The 20,054-nt window shown below is 43.8% G+C and overlaps 1 protein-coding gene across 9 annotated transcripts in view; it reads right to left on the bottom strand.

The window, feature by feature from the left end:
- The window catches only part of FIP1L1 (factor interacting with PAPOLA and CPSF1), a 337,219-nt gene that overhangs the window by 183,616 nt on the left and 133,549 nt on the right, over positions 1-20,054 (bottom strand). For all 9 annotated transcript variants that reach the window (XM_030191378.1, XM_030191380.1, XM_030191381.1 and 6 more), the window contains exon 8: positions 9,107-9,216. In XM_030191378.1, coding sequence (XP_030047238.1) covers positions 9,107-9,216 — 110 coding nt within the window. The remainder of the gene's footprint in view (positions 1-9,106; positions 9,217-20,054) is intronic.

Genomic DNA, 20,054 nt, shown 5'->3' with positions numbered 1-20,054 from the left:
CCTCTCTTAAAGAAGTCTTCGCTTGACCCGCCCTTACCTGCCAATTATCAGTTTTCTTACACATCTTACTGAAAAATGTTTATTCAACTTGTTTCCCATACTGAACAATCCTCTATCCTTCATCCTCGCCAAGCTGGCTTCAGGAAGCATAATAGTACCGAGATTTGCCTAGTAGCTTCTCTTGACCTTTCTGCAGCTTTTTATCTGGTTGACCACTCTCTTACTACATTGCTCGACTTCTATTAGGTTACCTGGTTCTCCTCTTTTCTTGAAGGTCAATCATTTGTTGTTAAATTTTCTGGCAGTAGTTCGGAATCTTATTCTATTACTTGTGGTGTTCCACAGGGTTCTATACTTTCTCCTCTTCATTATCAACTTTTTTCTCAGTCTGTTAGCAAGGTTAATTCAGTCATTCAATATCAGATTAGCGAAGATACTTACCTGTAGCAGGTATTGGTTAGTGCAGTGGACTCTGATCCTGGGGAACTGTGTTCGATTCCCACTGCAGCTCCTTGTGACTCTGGGCAAGTCACTTAACCCTCCATTGTCCCAGGTACAAATAAGTACCTGTATATAATATGTAAACCGCTTTGAATGTAGTTAGAAAAACCACAGAAAGGCGGTATATAAGTCCCATTCCCTTTCCCCCCTTTCCCCTTATTCTCCGAGGACAGCAGACTGATAATCCTCACAAGTGGGTTGGAGATCTGCGCTGGCCTGGGAACTGGCATTTCTAACAGCAAAAAGTTTGCTAGAGCCTTCTGAGCGTGCCGTGCGTCCGACTGAGCATGCACTGTCTTCCCGCCCGCTGCACTCCTCAGTTCAGTGAAGAGTAAAAAAGAGAGATAAAGGAGACAACTCCAAGGGGAGGTGGGTGGGATTGTGAGGATTATCAGCCTGCTGTCTTCGGAGAATACCTGCTACAGGTAAGTATCTTCGCTTTCTCCAAGGACAAGTAGGCTGAATAATCCTCACAAGTGGGGTATCCCTAGCATCCAGGCTCACTCAAAACAACAAATGTTGGTCAATTGGGCCTCGTAACAGCGAGGACATAACATAGGTTAACCTGAAACTATATACAAACTAGCTGAGTGTGCAGCCTGGAACAGAGCAAAATGGGCCTAGGGGGGTGGAGTTGGATTCTAAACCCCAAACAGATTCTGGAGCACTGACTGCACAAAAAACGACTGTTGCGTCGGGTATCCTACTCAAGGTAGTAGTGTGATGTGAATGTGTGGACTAAAGACCACATTGCAGCCTTGCAAATCTCTTCAAAGGAGGCTGACTTCAAGTGAGTCGCCGACGCTGCCATGGCTCTGACAATGTGCCAGCTTGGGCATAAGCGAAGGAAATGCAACATGCTAGCCAACTGGAGATTGTGCGTTTTCTGATGGCGACTTCCCTCCTATTGGGATCAAAAGAAACAAACAACTGGGCAGATTGTCTGAAGGGCTTCATCCGCTCCATGTAAAATGCCAAAGCTCTCTTGCAGTCCAAGATGTGCAAGCTGCTTTCACCAGGGTGGGCATGAGGGCGGGGAAAAATGTTGGCAAGACAATCGACTGATTCAGATGGAACTCAGACACCAGCTTCGGCAGGAACTTAGGGTGTATGCAGAGGACTACTCTGTTGTGATGAAACTTAGTATAAGGTGCATCCACTACTAAAGCTTGAAGCTCACTGACTTTACGAGCTGAAGTAACAGCCACCAAGAAAATGACCTTCCAGGTCAAATACTTCAGATGGCGGCAATTCAGTGGCTCAAAAACAAATTTCATCAGCTGGGTGAGAACGACATTAAGGTCCCATGACACTGGTGGAGGTTTGACTGGGGGATTTGACAAGAGCAAACCTCTCATGAAGCGAACAACTAAAGGTTGTCCAGATATAGGCTAACCTTCTACATGTTGATAAGCACTAATCGTACTGAGGTGGACCCTTACGGAGTTGGTCTTGAGACCAGACTCTGATAAGTGTAAAAGGTATTCAGGCAGAGTCTGTGTAGGACAAGAAAGGGGATCTATGGCTTTGCTGTCACACCAGATGGCAAACCTCCTCCATTTGAAAGAGTAACTCCTCTTAGTGGAATCTTTCCTGGAAGCAAGCAAAACCCGGGAGACACTTTCCGAAAGACCCAAGGGATTGAATTCTAGGCTCTCAACATTCAGGCCGTGAAAGCCAGAGACTGGAGGTTGGGATGCAGAAGTGACTCCTTGTTCTGAGTGATGAGGGTCGGGAAACACTCCAATCTCCATGGTTCTTCGGAGGACAACTCCAGAAGAAGAGGGAACCAGATCTGCTGCGGCCAGTATGGCACAATCAGGATCATGGTTCCGTGGTCTTGCTTGAGTTTCAGCAAAGTCTTCCCCACCAGAGGTATGGGAGGATACGCATACAGGAGGCCCGTTCCCCGATGTAGGAGAAAGATATCCGACACTAGTCTGTCGTGGGCCTGAAGTCTGGAACAGAACTGAGAGACCTTGTGATTGAGTTGTGTGGCAAACAGTTCCACTGACGGGGTGCCCCCCACACTCGGAAGATCTCGCAGGCTTCCCTCATATTGAAGACCACTAGTGAGGCTGCATTACCCTGCTCAGCCTGTCGGCTTCCTGACACAGAAGGCGAGATCCGGTGCCCCCCTGCTTGTTGGTGTAGTACATTGCAACCTGATTGTCTGTTTGAATCAAGATAATTTGGTTGAATAGCCGATCTCTGAAAGCCTTCAGCGTGTTCCAGATCGCTCAAAGCTCCAGGAGGTTGATATGAAGATCTGTTTCCTGAGGGGACCAGGCTCCCTGAGTGTGGAGCCCATCTATTTGAGCCCCCCAACCCCAGGAGAGATGCATCCGTTGTCAGCACCTTCTGCGGCTGAAGAATTTGGAATGGAAGTCCCATGGTCACACTGGATCGAATCGTCCACCACTGGAGAGAATGTACAAAGTCGGTGGACATCTGGATGACATCTTCTAGGTTCCATGTGGCTTGATATCACTGGGAAGCTAGAGTCCATTGAGCAGATCTCATGTGCAGACGTGCCATGGGCATAACATGAACTGTGGAGGCCATGTGCCTCAATAGTCTCAACATCTGCCGCGCTGTGACTTGCTGAGATGCTCAAACCTTGGACACAAGGGACAGAAGATTGTCTGCCTGGGTTTCAGGAAGATAGGCTCGAACTGACCTCGTGTCAAGCAATGCTCCAATGAACTCCAATTCTTGAACTGGAGCAAGATGGGACTTGGGGTAATTACGAACCCTAGTAGCTCCAGCCTGACCTCGTGTTGAGCAATACTCCAATTCTTGAACTGGAGCAAGATGGGACTTGGGGTAATTACGAACCCTAGTAGCTCCAGCCTGACCTCGTGTCGAGCAATGCTCCAATTCTTGAACTGGAGCAAGATGGGACTTGGGGTAATTACGAACCCTAGTAGCTCCAGCCTGACCTCGTGTCGAGCAATGCTCCAAGGAACTCCAATTCTTGAATTTGAGCAAGATGGGACTTGGGGTAATTACAAACCCTAGTAGCTCCAGCATATGAATAGTCCTCTGCATGGACTCCCGAGCACCATCTTCTAAGGTGCTCTTTATCAGCCAATCGTCGAGACAGGGAAACACATGCACTCCCATCCTGCGTAGCGACGATGCAACTACTGCTAAGCATTTTGTGAACACCCTGTTTGCTGATGCTAGGCCAAAGGGCAGCACGCGGTACTGAAAGTGCTGCATTCCCAGTAGAAATTGAAGATACTTTCTGTGAGCTGGAAGTATCAGGATAAGAGTATAACCATCCTTCAAGTCCAGAGAGCATAGACAATCTTTCTCCTGAATCATGGGAAGAAAGGTGCCCAGGGAAACCATCCTGAACTTTTCTCGGACTAGGAATTTGTTCAGGGCCCTTAGGTCTAGGATGGGACGCATTCCTAGTTTTCTTTTGCACAATGAAGTACCTGGAATAGAATCCCAACCCTTCTTCCCCTGGTGGAACAGGTTCGACCGCATTGGCCTGTAGAAGGGTGGAGAGTTCCTCTGCAAGTACCTGCCTGTGCCGAGAGCTGAATGAATATGATTCTTGGTGGGCAATTTGGAGGCTTGGATTCCAGATTTAGGGTGTATCCCAACCGGACTATTTGAAGAATCCACCGGTTGAAAGTTATGAGAGGCCACCTTTGGTGAAAAAACATTAACTTCCCTCTATCCGGCAAGTCGTCCGGTACGGACACTTTTATAGTGGCAATGCTCTACTGGAGCCAGTCAAAAACCGGTCCCTGGTTTTTGCTGGGGAGCAGCAGGGGCTTTAGGTGCATGCTGTTGCCAGGAACGAGCACGCTGGGGCTGAGCCTGAATAGGCTGGCAAGACGCCAGAGTGTACCAGTGCCTAGAATAGGAATAGGGAGCACTCTGGGATCCACCAAAGTACCTCCTAGTTGAGGAGAGGGTAGCCGAAGGTGCCTGGTGGGAGAGATGAGCCATAGCATCTGTATGCTTCTTGATCTAGTCAACCAGATCTTCCACCTTCTCTCCAAAAAGATTATCCCCCTGGCAAGGTACATCTGCGATCTTCTGCTGGACCGAATGGTCTAGGTCAGAAACACGCAGCCATGAGAGTCTGCGCATTGCTATACCTTGAGCAGAGATCCTAGATGCTACATCAAAAGTGTCGTAAGCGCCCCTGGCCAAGAATTTACGAAATGCCTTCTGCTGCTTGACCAGCTGGTGAAAGGGTTCGGCCTGCTCCGGAGGGAGGGCATCAACCAAAGTAGACAGCTGCCGCACTGAGTTCCGCAAGTGGATATTCGTGAAGAGCTGTTAGGACCGTATACGGGAAGCGAGCATGACAGCCTGATACATCTTCCTCCCAAAAAAGTCCAAGGACCTAGCTTCTCTGCCTAAGGGCGCCGAAGCATAGTCCCTAGAACTCTTGGCTCTTTTGAGAGGGAAGTCCACCACCATGGAGTTGTGGGATAACTGAGACCTCATCAACTCAGGCTCCCCGTGGATCCATGCTGGGAATCTGTCTTCTTCGGGTCAACGGGGACAGAGGGACGCCCAGTTTTGCATAAGGACTTCCCTGAGCACCTTATGCAAAGGAGCTGTCACTTCCTCTCTAGGTGGAGAGGTGTAGTCCAGGACCTTGAGCATCTCAACCCTGGGCTCATCCTCCACATCTACAGGGAATGGAATGGCCTGAGCCACTTCCCTCACAAAAGATAAAAAAAGAGAGGCTCTCAGGAGGAGGCAGTCTCCTTTGAGGTGGAGGGGAAGGTTCAAAGGGAATTCCAAAGGACTCAATCTAAAGAGAAGTACCTGGGATCTTCCTCTGACTCCACCGAGCGTTCCTCCTTGGTATCGGACAGCACTTCCCTCAGTGACTTCCGAGACTGCCCACCTCGATGCCGAAGACCCATGATCTCAATGGCGATGTCGAGAGGCCAACCCCCGCATGGACGGCGGCGAAGCTTCCTCCATTGACGTCGATGGGGAGTCGACCTGGCTGGCAGCCGATACCGGAGCCACAAGCGGCACCGAGCTTTGGGACCTCACCGCAGGTAGAGGGCCAGACAGAGCTACAGCAGACGGCATCGTAGGCGCAAGCACCCCCAACGCTGATGCAGATTGACACACTAGTTCTTCCAGAAGTTCTGGAAGCAAGGCCTGAATGCGTTTGTCGAGAGCCGCCATCGGAAAAGACCGGTGGAGCAGTCGGTGGCAGAGCCACCTGGGGTTCAGGAGCAGGAACTGGGCTGCTGAGAGGCCGATGCGTCGGTACCTCTTGTATGGAGGGTGTTGCGGTCCTCCCAGCGTCGCTTCTCGGGTGCTGCATCCCGGAGCTCTCGGGCACCATGCACCGAGGGAGAACAGTGTTGGTGCTTCTTCACCTTCGCTCGATGCGCCTCACCAAGGCTCCTTGGTGCCGATGTTGAATCTCCATGTCGCCTCGGAGTTGGGTCCGACGATGGACGGTCCCGGGGGGCCTGCATAGTAGGAGACCTCGAGGCAGGTGGAGACCCACTCGATGCCTCACTACTCCCAGCTTGTCGTGGCCTCTCAGCAGCCATGCCTAACTCCACTCCCAACGTCGATACATACCTCGATGCCGACCACCTTGATGCCGACATCGAAGGACTGGACCGAGCCTCAAAAAGTTTTTCTCTCTGGGCTTCTCAAGCAAGTTTGAGTTCTTTTCTTCATACGAAGACAAAGGACACAATGAGCCGGGCTATGGTCGGGCCCAAGGCACTGGATACACCACAAATTGGTATCTGTGTCTGAGATGGTCCGATTGCACAGAGTGAAGCCACCGAGAATCTTCGATGACATGGAAGGGAAGACAGCACCAGATAAAATCAAAAGTCGCGACTGTGCCAAGAAAAAAGGCACAAAAGGAAGGAAGGACCCGCTGAGAAGTCTAAAATCGGTCGCAACGAAAATGAAAGGAAACTTGAACGTGGGAGAAAAACACAAAATGAAACAAAATGAGGAAAGAAGAAGAAAACTAGCAGATAAAAACGGTCAAGGCTCTTTCCCGGGCACTGAGAGGAAACACAGAAAATCACTATTGCTCCTCATGCGGAAGATAAAGGAGCGAGGCAGGCAGTCAAACGCACACTGCTCTCAGAAGGCCCCAGCAAACCTTTTACTGATAGAAATGCCGGTTCCCGGGCCGGCACAGATCACCGACCCACTTGTGAGGATTATTCAGCCTGCTTGTCCTCGGAGAACTACTTTTACACAAATATTTTTTTGCTTCCCCACCTCTCCATTTATAATTGATCTCCATCCGCTTCAAACTTGTTTGAAGTCACTCGCCAACTGGATGCTCTAACAAAAACTGGTTCTCAACCCTAGCAAAACCATTGTTTGTTGTATAACTGGATTCTTGCAACTACCTACCTCTCCATTTATTTGGTTTTATTACTCCCTCTCTAACCTTTTACTACTTAGGTATCACCATTAACTCACCTCTTTTCTTTTCAAGGACAGATCTCAGATATTCTAAGAAAGAGTTATGCCTCCCTATGTCGGAAACAGTTTCTTCACAATGTTCTTGATTTTCCTTCCTTGTACAACCTTACCCATGCTTTTCTATTCTCCCAACTTGACAACTGTAACACTATTTATGCAGTTTTACCATCTTCTAAGAGTAAAAGGCTCCAAACACTACAGAATTCTGCTGCCAGACTACTTTTCAGAGAGCACAGGTTGGACCATGTTATGCCATTATTAATTAGATTGCATTGGCTTCCAGTTTCATTTTGTTATTTTCTTTAAAATTCTCTGTCTTATGCATAAAAGCATACTATCTAGGCCTTCCTTCCTACCTATCCTCTCTGACAATACCTTATACTCCAACACATATGCTAAGGTTACTAGTTTCTCACTGACTTGTTCTCCCCTAATGCAAGGCAGGCACACTATAAATCCACCCAATCTTCTTCTTTTTTCTACCTAGCTCCTTGACTATGGAATGACCTTCCACCAACAATCCGAAGTGAATCATCTTTTAAGAATTTTAAAGATTTTTTAAAAACACATTTTCTTCTCTCCACTTATGGTGTTTTGTCAGGATGCTAGTAGCCTGATGGATTCATGAATATCAATGTGTAATATCTGTCTCTCTGTGAGTTATGTGTGACTCTTACCTATGACCATTGTAGTTTTCTTCAAATTTTATGATTTTGGATTTTACTATGTATACCACCATGATCTGCTCGACTGTCTAAGCAGTACAACAAGGTTTTAAATAAACATACATACACATAAATAAATGTCATGTAATGTTGATCATTCCTACAATAAATGAAACTCCCTTCTCTCTTATGCGCCACCTTTGTCATAAATGATTTGCGAGCTCTATCAAGCAAGGGTTCTTGGTTGCATGTTTGTGTACAGCACTGCATACATCTAGTAGCACTATAGAAATGATAAGCAGCAATAGCAGTATATTGCAGTTCCAAACGTGGTGTACAAATATACTGATAAGATAAAATTTACTCTTAATTAATAATAGATTTCACACTGTACTTAAAAAATGATAAAACTGCAAAATGTTAACCATGACTTACCCCGTGGCAGTTTGGTAAATTGCAGACTGTGGTTTGGCTTTCCTGCCCAATGTGGTTGGCAGAGTTGGGATGCTTTATAAAGAAAGTAGGCAGACTATTCTGTGCAAGTGGATGACACTTGTTGGCAAAGGAAAAACATATATGGGGAAATTCTCTAGAATGCACCAAACTGCTAGGTGCTAAGTATGAATTGTATAATGGGATCTGGGTGCCCAGATTCTGTTACAGAATACCAGCCTAAGTCGGCATTTATGTACCAACAAATAAGGCGCACCCACTTACGCCACGTCTATGGCAAGCATAAAAGCATGGCATGTGCCTAAACACTGCGTTTTAGAGTGTAAATGACACTATTCTACAACATGTGTACAAAATTGTGGGAGACACCCATGCCCTGCCCATATGAATGCCCCCTTGTATTTGTGCGCTATGCAAGCTGCACACTAAGATTATAGAATACTACTTAGTGCCCAACTAGCACTTACGCGTGAATCTAACATTCATACACATACCTGCGAAATGTATTGTATAATCTGAGAACAAGGAGTAGGGGTGGACCAAAACTTCTTCACAGCCAAGTAAAATACAAAAAAATTTATTAAGCATCAAACAAGCACTGCTAAATAAACTTTTCTGTACTTTACTTGGCTGTAAAGAAGTCTTGGTCCACCCTTATTCCTTGTTTTCATTTTTGGACTTCACATGGGGCTTTTTTTTAACCTTTACCCTTGGGTTCTTCTGTTGTTTAATCTGAGTGCACATATAACACTTACATAGGCTTTTATATTATAGATTAAGGGGGAAGACAACTTTCCTTCCACCATAATGCCAGTGTGGATGAATCAACTACCATGCAACGTTGTCTGAAGCTCTTGTTACATGCAGATGATCAGAGATTCACGCGTTAAGTGCTTCCATTTATCTCATAGTAAATTTATCTACCAGAGATCCATGGAAAGAATGTACATTAGAGAATAAGGTAAACCAGCAAAGAAATGCTGGGAAAGGTTGACCAAGCACTTTATTACAGTTCATTAACTGACCTGGGAGGAGGAACTCCTGATTTGAAAACAGTGGTAGGAGATGTAAAATCTGGTTTGGTTGACTGGACTGTGGGCTCCTTCTCTGAATTTCCAGTTCTGCCCTGCTGTACCTTCAAAAGAACCAATCAAAGCTAATTCAGCTGTTATTAAAAAAAACTAAAAATGCATGAACCTTAGATACAATGCATCAAGTTAAGCAGACCATGGTATGTAAAGTATGTCAATGGCTACAGACTGTCTATCAGAAAATAAAAAGTAGAGAAATGTTGGTGCATACCTCCTAAAGAGCTGCAAGGATGCTCTGGCCACTTGCAGCCCTGGCTCAACTCCGCTGCACTGTGCATTCTCTTCTCATTTTCCCTAGAGCCTAGCTTCTTAGTACAATTTTTCAGAAGTGGACTCAAAATGCAGGAAATAATGCTGGTCCACATATGTGGTCACCAATGGCTTGACTCTCTAGCTTGCATAAATTATTTTTTTCTCCTTTTTTTATATTTGGTAATTTGGTAAGATCTTTAAACACAACAAGAATTCCTTGTGTTAAGGACATAAAATTTCCATAATTCAAACTATATGTTTCTTTACAAAGGTCTTTCTCCTATGTTTTGCCGACACAGAAAAACCTTCAAATTGAATGTGCCACATAATTGTGCAGTACATACTAAAAGCTAAATGTAATGGCTTCCTAAGAAATATACCAAAAGTTCAAATTTCCTTAAACATCTTTTATTTTTTTTCTTAAAAAAGGAGAAAAAAAGATCTCAGTTGGCTGTGACTGTCTTACCTAACTAAAAGGCAAACAAAACTGCGGTAAGGTAGACATTTGTGATTTACACACAGCTCACAGTTCTCTATCATTGGTCTTAAAAAAACTCCATGATTTTTAATTCGAAGTACAGACATAAATTCTTCTCAAATCTTCTCAGCAAAGATAAATTTATACTGTGCTTGTGTGGAAAAAAATCACTTAACAGCAACAGCGGTCCCAACGGGGACCCGTTTCACCTCGTAGGCTTCCTCGTGTATGTTTCACTCATGAATAGATGTCCCTTTTGTTTAATACGTACATCCAAAAAATGTATTGTATGAAAAGAACAGTCAAAGGTAAATTGTATAGCAGTGTCACAATCATTGAGCCAATTAACAAATTTATGTAAATCAGATTCTGAACACTTCCTGCTGTGGAAGCCTCTTATAATCAACCCCTGCTATACTAAGATCTCGGCTTTTCTTGGCACAGACCGTGATGGCTTTAAATCAGCATTATTTCTCTTATTGCCCTCCTGTTCTATCATAATGTTATTAGAGTCTATATGACTATATATTCTGTTGGCATTTATTGCAGTGAACATCTCATAGACTGTAGGTAGACAGGTTATTGGTCTGTAATTTTTAGAAATGTTACTTGTATCACCATTTGAAAGAAGTAGTGTTCTGCGTGTTATGCGCCAACAAACAAAAAAAGCACGTTTCGCAAAAAAATGAAACGGGCACTAGCAAGGCTATCGTGTAATGGTGATTATGTTTTTAAATAAACCGCGATTCTTCCCTAGCCTCCCATCCCATATCCACCGATTCTCCTCTGCCCTGCCCCCTCCCCATTTGTGTCCCGCGATTCTCCCCTCACCTCCCCATTCCACCCATATCCAACGATTCGCCTCTGCCCTTCCACGGGTTGTGATGTACAGTACGTTGGCGTGTCCCTCTGCTTTTCCTCTCTCCCCTGCCCTCCCCTACATGTCCAGCGATTCTTCCCTCCCCTCCCATCTATGTCCAGCGATTCTCCTCTGCCATACCCTCTCCTCCGTGTCCCGCGATTCTGGCCTCCCTCCGTGTCCCACGATTTGCCTCTGCCCTGCCCTCTCCTCTCATCCATGTCCCGCAATTCTCCCCTCGCCTCCCACCCCATCCATATCCAGCGATTCGCCTGTGCCCTGCCATCGCTGGTGATGTAGAGTATGTTGGAGTGTCCCTCTGCTTCTCCTCTCTGCCCTGCCCTCCCCTCTGTGTCCTGCGATTTTCCTCTGCCCTGCCCTCCCATCCGTGTCCCACGATTCTCCCCTCACCTCCCATCCCATCCATATCCAGCGATTCACCTCTGCCCTACCCTTTGTGATGTACAGTACACGTTGGAGTGTCTCTCTGCTTTCCTCTCTCCCCTGCCCTCCCCTCCATGTCCAGCGATTCTTCCCTCCCCTCCCATGCCATCTATGTTCAACGATTCTCCTCTGCCCTCCGTGTCCCGCAATTCTGGCCTCCACTCCGTGTCCCGAGATTCACCCCTTGCCTCCCATCCAGCGATTTGCCTGTGCCCTGCCCTCCCCTCTCATCCGTGTCCCGCGATTCTCCCATCCATATCCAGCGATTCGCCTGTGCCCTGCCTTTCCATCAGTTGTGATGTACAATGCGATTCGCCTCTGCCGTGCCCTCCCATCGCTTGTGATGTAGAGTACGTTGGAGCGTCCTTCTGCTTCTCCTCTCTCCCATGCCCTCCCCATGTCCAGTGATTCTTCCCTCCCCTCCCATCTATGTCCAGCGAATCTCTTCTGCCCTGCCCTCCCCTCCATGTCCAGAGATTCTCCTCTGCCCTGCCATCCCCTCCCATCTGTGTTCTGTGATTCTCCCCTAGCCTCCCATCCATATCCAGCAATTCGTCTCTGCCCTGCCATCGCTTGTGATGTATAGTGCAATTCGACACTCCCCTGCCCATCGCTTGTGATGTAGAGTACATTGAAGTGTCCCTCTGCTTCTCTTCTCTCCCTTGCCCTCCCCTCCATGTCCAACGATTCTACCCTCCCATCTATGTCCAGCGATTCTCCTCTGCCCTCCCCTTCCCTCTGTGTCCCGCGATTTTGGCCTCCCCTCCATGTCCAGTGATTCTCCCCTGCCCTCCCCTTCGTGTCCCACGATTCTCCCCTCGCCTCCCATCCCATCGATATCCAGCGATTCGCTTCTGCCCTGCCCTCCCATCCAATCCATGTCCTGCGATTCTCCCCTCCCCTCCATGGCCAGTGACTCTGTCCTTCCTGCCGCCCTGCCTTTAAGCCATCCATCTAACCTGAGGTCGCAGCGGCGGCAGGCAGGCTGCGCTTGCGTCGCCTCCAGCCTTCCCTCTCAGTGTTCCGCCCTCCTCTGATGTCATTTTGTCTTTACGAGAGGGCAGGACACAGAGGGAAGAGAATGCTGGAGGTGAGCTGACGTCAGCATGCTGTTACGAACCCAGACAGCCAGCCATCCAGAGAAGCAGAGGTACAAATTATTATATAGATGTGGTGTCAAATCTGGGTGCTTGGTCAATTGATTTTTTGTAGTTTGCCATGTCTTGGAGGAGGGTTGTTAACTGTTTCAGCCAAAAGTTCGTTATCTCATCTGGGCCAGGACTCTTCCAATTTGGGACTCTTTTTAACTTGTCTTCCAACTTTTTTTTTTTTTTGTTAATTCAGGCCATTCCATAGTTGTAACGTTTACCCATTCCAAATTCTCCTGTATGCAGGGTAGCCATTCTGCACTTTGGTTATGCTTTACAGGGTCCCCGTATAAGTTCCTTCAGAATGTTCCTATTTCAACTTTAGTTGGTGGTTATTTTCCCTGCACTGATGCTCTTCCCTGTAGAACTGTTTTGGGCTTTTTCTAAATAATTTATTTTCATATCGCTCTTTTCTGTTTTCTCCGTATCTCCGCAATTTTTGTGCTTTGGCTATTACTTTCAAATTATTATTTGTGTATAAGAATTTAAGATTTTCCTCCGTCAATACAGTATGTTTCAGTTTGATGTTCTGGATCTTCCTCACTATCTTTGATGATTGTGATCCTTTTAGGTACCCTTCTATGAAGGACACCTCTGTTTGCAAAGATTTTATTTTTCCCTCAATGCAAGTTTTTAAAGGAGGAGTTGTCTTTTTCTTTTCGTCTTGCATCCTCAATGGTAAAACCCTCACTGTAATAATTCTGGCTGTACAGTAGTACATTCGATTAATTTCTATAATATCCAGAGGTTGTCTTTTTATACAAATTATGGCTTTCATCATACTCTTCACTCTAGATGTTAAAATCTATTTGGGTAGACTCTCTCGCTCATGGAGCCCGGCATATTTATCTATGTCTACATAAGCCAGTAGCTCAATTGCTAAATCCTCCACCTCTGTATCTTTTTCTAGCAGTTTTTCTTCCTCATCAGTTGACCTCAGTTCCAGTGCTTCATTTATCATGTTATCTTGCATTCCTGCTATCTCCATCTCTACCTCATCTATCACAGATACCTTTTTTAATGCTGCCTCCAAATGCTGTAGTTGCCGCCTCCAAATGCTGTGGCTGCTGAGACACCTCTCCTTTTGTACTCCTTGTTGATGCTCCGTTTTTCCTTTCTATTTCTCTTTCTGCAGCACCATTCAGTTGTTTCAAGATGTTCTCACTCAGGTACCATTCTTTAATTTGTCCTATCAAGGATCATAGTTGGCATAGGCTGCCTTTTGAAGCTTTTCCTTTGATATAATTCCTCTGTCCTCCATTTTCTGATGAAGTCTCTTTGTGTACCCTCTTCTAATCAAATAAAGGATTCATAGCATAATAACAGCAGTACATTATCTCCTTTTTACCTTCAAGAGTCTACCTAACAATTTTTATTCCTTTAACTTTTCCATTAGTTTCTGTGGCTCATCTCCTGCTGCAGTGGGTCCACAAACAAATTCAACAAGGTCTATGGCTGCATCAGGGATGTTTTCCTATCCTGAAGGTTTTAGGCTATCACTACCACTAGCATCAGTCCTAGAGCATAAGCCAGAAGTGGGCATCTTTTTATCCTGGGCAAAATGCGGTCCAGTATGTATTCTTCTTTTTATTTCCTACCTTACTTATACAGTAGTGTTGCCTTACTGAGATTTAGTATAGATGTTATAAAACAAGGTCACCACATGAAGGTACTGAGCAAGATTTAGGGAGAAAATGCATTCCTTCCCTCTCAGAGATACACAGTATTCACCAGGTTATCTGCCAAATTGTTTTGTGGTGATATCCTTTGAGAAATACCCCCCCCCCCAAAAAAAAAAAAAAAAACTTTTTCACAGCTTTATAGTTATGTGAGACTTGATGTGTGGAGGTTGTTGTATTGTTTATGTTTCATTTCCTACAGCTATTCATTTTTGACCCTATATATTGTTTTGCGATTTTAGGCAAGGTTTTCTTTGGCTAAATCCATGGTGATTCTGTCACAGTAAACCATGTCTATATGTTCAGTATTTTTTTTTTAAATAATAATCTCCACCATTTTGTCCACTAGTGATGCCAGACTCACCTGTCTGTAGCTTCCCGGATCAATCTAGAGCCCTTTTTAAAAACTGGCATTACACCGTCTATAGTACCTGAAGATTGGAATATAGCCAATTTTAATGATAGGCTAAAGATCACTAGTAGTTGATCTTCAATTTAATTTTTGAGCTTTTTAGTACTCTGGGGTGTATACCATCTGGTCCAGGAGATTTGCTGCTGTTTAAGCTTGGGATTTGGTCTATTATAACTTCCAGGTTCAACAATAATAATATTCTGAAATTCTTATTCCATCTATATGATTGTTGTTGTAATATAATGTAAGCCACATTGAGCCTGCAAATAGGTGGGAAAATGTGGGATACAAATGCAGGTAACAAAAAGTCATGGGAATCACTCCGCTGAATTATAAATGATAACAACTTGCAAACAGCGGGTGTTAAATAACAATTGTGAAACAATAAATGAGAAACAGAGGAGAGGACCTCAGACCAGTGCCACCTTTTTAATCAATAGAATGATATTCATGTGGCCGTAATCGCATAATCACTGGTCCTCTGCCAACCTCCTCCTCAATATTCGTTTGTGTGCTTCTACTCTATAACTGTGCTATCACACACGTCATTGACAAATATCAAACACCACAGCTACTTAGCTTGTTGCTGCTCCAACCAGGGGCTCCCCAACGGTCCTGTTTCGCCACCTGGGGCTTCGTCAGGGGAAGCGCTCCCTGCAACGCCAAACTGTGGTAAGCATCGGGCAAGCCAGTAAAGCAGTGGTTGGACAACGGTGGCTTTACTGGCTTGCCCGATGCTTACCACAGTTTGGCGTTGCAGGGAGCTCTTCCCCTGACGAAGCCCCAGGTGGCGAAACGGGACCGTTGGGGAGCCCCTGGTTGGAGCAGCAACAAGCTAAGTAGCTGTGATGTTTGATATTTGTCAATGACGTGTGTGATAATTAGCACCGTTATAGAGTAGAAGCACACAAACGAATATTGAGGGAGGAGGTTGGCAGAGGATCAGTGATTATGCGATTACGGCCACATAAATATCATTCTATTGATTAAAAAGGTGGCACTGGTCTGAGGTCCTCTCCTCCTCTGTTTCTCATTTATTGTTTTACAATTGTTATTTAACACCCGCTGTTTGCAAGTTGTTATCGGATACAAATGCAGCAAATAAAAAAAAGAAATAAAAACAAGATTTGTTTTGGTCCCACTGTATTATCACCTTTAAACACACAGGTATTTCCCTGAGGAGAGACAAACCACCGAGGTGGAGATACAGTAAACACTACGGGCATGTCAGAAGAAGTAAAGAAGAGTAGTGTAAAAAAGGCACTTCCAGACATGCAGGAGACAAGAAAATCTTAAACACAGATTTTATTCTGGAATAACACCTTGACTTAACACGAGGCCATGTTCTAGGGCCAACCATGCCAGCCTCAGGAGTGTGAAGACAAATGTACATGAAATAAAAACCTTATATCAATGAACATAAAGGGCTAGATTCTATATATGGCACATGAAAAATAAGTGCAGTAAAAAAAACCAAAAAAAGCCTAGACATATTCTCTAAAATATGCCAAAACCTTTATAGAATCTGCATCAATTTCCGCGCGGTACATATGCCGAGCACCTCTCCACATGACCAAAATTGGTCATGTACATTTAGACCATGTTTTACTTGACCTAAATTAGGCACAGATCGGGTATATTCTATAATAATGCACACAGATTTTTGAAACACCCATTACCTGCCCACCTTTTCAACTATGCAACTTGGAATTTATGCACATCACTTTACAGAATACACTTAGTTATTTATTTGGTCCATTTGTATCCCACATTTTCCCAGCTTATGCGGGCTCAATGTGGCTAACAAAGTTACAAGAAAATTACATAGTACAACAGGAGAAAACTGTTCCAGTACTAAGATACAAAGAAGTACAGAGGAGCTAAAATAAGAGAATATGGATGGGAAAACAGGAGCAAACAAGGAGAAGCTGACAGAGGGTAAACAGCAGGTACACTACCAAAATGGGGGGGGGGGGGGGGGGGGGGAGGAGGAGGTTAAACAACACTGCTGACTTCGGGGTAGGCTTTAGTAAACAAATACGTTTTTAACAGTTTTTTTTTAAAGTTTGATGATCTGATGACTCTTTCAAGAGTCTCGGCAAAGCATTCCAGGTTCGTGGGCTGATGAATGAGAAGGAAGAAGCATAGAGCGTCTTGTACTTCAGATTCCTGCATGAAGGATAGTGCAGGTTAAGATAAATTCTAGACGACACCATGGAATTTCTTGCAGGCAAATCAATCAAATCATACATGTACACTGGTGCTTCGCCGTAAATGATCTTGTGAGTTAAGGCACAGATCTTGAAATCAATACGGTCCTTACTGGGAAGCCAGTGAAGTCTCACACGAAGAGGCTGTGCACTGTTGAAGCGTGATTTACCAAAGAACAGTCTGGCTACAGTATTTTGAACCGTCTGGAGCTTCTTTAGAATATAGTGTACAAAACCAGCGAAAATGCCACTGCAGTAGTCGATGTGGCTTAAGACAAGAGAATGAATCAGGGTTCGAAAAATATCTTTTGGCAGGAGCTGTTTGATGCGTTTAAGCTTCCACAAAGACAAGAACATTTTCTTCGTTATTAGCTTAACGTGACTATCAAGCGACAGATGGCTGTGTAGCATGACCCAAAGAATTTTCAAGCTGTTTAAGATTGGGAGGGTAGTATCAGGAGTAACCAGAGCTTTGGGAACGGATTTGTTATGTTGTGAAGAAAAAACAATACAATGAGTTTTACCCTTATTGAGTTTAAATTTAAACGCATTTGCCCAGAATTCCATAATGGAAAAGCTAGCTTGGATTGTACCAGTAATTTCAGACTGTGTAGACTTGAAAGGGATGGAGATGGTTACATCATCCGCATAAATAAGGCAAGTTGTGCAAGTAAATCTTAACTAATGCTAATTAGTGCTAATTGATTAATATGCAATTAACAGTATTGATCAGCTCGTTAACCTATTAAGTTACACGCATTGTTGTAAATTAAGCTTCAATTTCCACATAGAAATTAAGAATTTGGGGGAAAATGTGTTACAGACCTAAAATACATGAGAAAAGTGCAAATGCTTAACAAATAAGCTATGAACGATGCAATTCAAAAGAGCAAATTGATATATACCACACCATAATGAAATAAAAAATGAATTCAGTACATAAAAATCAGAAAAAAGATATAACGTGAATACATTAACATTAGAAAACAAACCGTAATACAAATGGGATAAATAAGAATGAATTAGATAAATAATTGAAAGTAAAAAGGGCTCTGGTTGAAAAATCATTTAAATAAGGAACTCAAAATGTAATCCGAGATAAATGAAGACTATATAAAAAACCCAGACCAAAAGCAGTTATTGGCTATTTGGGTGTCAAATTCATTATAATAAGAATCACTCTAAAAAAAAAATTACTATTAGTGTTTGAATGTCATAATGGACTCTCATGATGGTCTGAAATGCAACAGGGTCACAACTGCAACAGGTTAATAGACAAAATACATTACACTCTTTAAAGAGCTCTGAAAAGACTAAGACAATGAAAGAACTTGACCAGAAAAGAAAAGAGGCTACAAAGAAGCATATCTAAAGGCTGCAAAAGTATGCATTTTAAACGAGGTGCATGAGAATTAACACCTTTTGAAGCAGATAATGTTAAACAAAGGAGGGGGGGAAATGAAGTGGATAATACCTGGTTAATTAAAGATGTTGAGTCACTGTGTATGGTGGGAAAAAGACAGTCTGAAAGAAATGGGAAACACTAAATGAAACCGGGAATAAAAAAAAATGCGATATAAAACCAGCATGTGATAGTGGACTTATGAAAGCTGCGGTGCCACAACAGGAGGGTAATTCATGTGGACCAAATTAACAGAATTGGATTTTGTTAAACAATGAAGAAAACCTGTCATGATATATTCTCAAGCAGTGTGTTTTGAAGGTATGGCTACTGTGTGAAACGTAAAGTGAAAAGGGGACCGCACAATCTTTGGTGAAAACAAAAAGATAGGGGGCACTAAACAGTATATACTGCCGAGCATGAGATTAAATAACCTTTAACTATTAAAATAATCGTAAAGTGAGAAGTGAACAGCACAACCTTTGGTGAAAAATAAAATGCCTGGGTGTTACTAGACAGTGTACACCGCATATGTGTTGTGAACAAGAAGGAACTTAAAATCTGACCAAATATTCTATAAGATACAAATCTAAAGAAATTCTGAGTGCCAAACATATAATGAACAAGCATTGTGCGATAACATTGAAATGGAAGGGGAGAAGTGAGAAACCATAAATACAGGGATATACTGGAAAAAACACGTCTTTAAAAAGACAGAGTGCTTTTGAAAGAAACTGTCCGAGGTGCAGCTTAGTTTAACAGCTACATGCTGTGCAGTCGTGTAAACACGGCACACTGGTGTATAGGGCATCAAGTGTAACTATGATAGAATCTCAATGCTTTGCATCTAACTTGCCAATGTTTAAACTGCTCCTTGTTTTCTTCACGTTGATCCTTTTTCCAATTTTTGAAAGATGCTCTTATGCTCTAGCAGCCTCTCTCACCTCACCTTTTAACCAAGTCAGCTGATGTTTGGCTTTCCTTTCACATTTTTAAACATGCGGAATACATCTATTCCAGGCTTCCAGAATAGTATTTTAAAATAATGTCCACCCATAATTTAAAATCTTAACCTTTGGAGCTGCTCTGGTTAGTTTTCTGGTAAACATTTTCTTCATTTTACCACAGCTATCCTCTGATGCGACATCTGGCCACGCGGGAAGAGTGTGGCAGAGGAAAGACTCATAATGGCCAGAGGAAGGTCTGTTCTATAAGCTGCCAGAACCACAATGTTTGAAAGAAACGGAGCTGAGAGGAGAGAGAGACCCGAGGGGTAGTTGTAGGAAGGTAGAAGAGAGGCTGCACACGTGTGGGAGGGAAGAGAAGAGGGGAGACAGGCTGCACACACGTGTGGGATGGAAAGGGGAGACAGGCTGCACACGTGTAGGACAGAAGGGAAGAGGGGAGACAGGCTGTACATGAAGGGAAGATAGAGGGAAAACAAGATAGATTTGAGAAGGAGGCATAGAAATTAAAGAAAGTTGAACATGAAAAACCAGAACCAAACAGATAGGGCCAAGAGGTTAGAAATTAAATTGCAAATAGAAAGGAAGCCCTGGAAAGAGTTAAAAGCACGGAGAGAGGAATGCAGAAGCAAAGATTGGGAACAAAATGATTGGAATAATAAAGTCACCAGAACACAAAGGTAGGGAAAATTATTTTATTTTCAGCTTAGCGATTGAATTATATTGATGTTGAGAATTTACATCTGTTGACTTTATTTGCACTGTACAGAAAGTCATACATTTCTTTCTGTTTCTCTAGTGTTGCATGACAATGCAGAATCTGGTATCTCTGCTTTCAGTTTTTGTCTTCTATTTTTTTAGCGGTTCCCTATTTTCTATTAAGTGAGAGTTGTGTTCTGCATCTGCAACTAAGGTGAAGGATTCTGCTGGTATGTGGTGTCTGTGCAGGATTCTGTAACAATCCATCATGTTCCAGTTTCCCAGTAGCAGGTATATTGGTGCTCTAATGTAATTCAATAGCAAAATTAAATGA

This window comes from Microcaecilia unicolor, chromosome 2, assembly GCF_901765095.1.
Source record: "Microcaecilia unicolor chromosome 2, aMicUni1.1, whole genome shotgun sequence".
In the NCBI taxonomy this organism is placed as follows: domain Eukaryota; kingdom Metazoa; phylum Chordata; class Amphibia; order Gymnophiona; family Siphonopidae; genus Microcaecilia; species Microcaecilia unicolor.
Note: the sequence above shows the minus strand (reverse complement) of the source record. Positions and strands in the feature narration are given on the sequence as shown.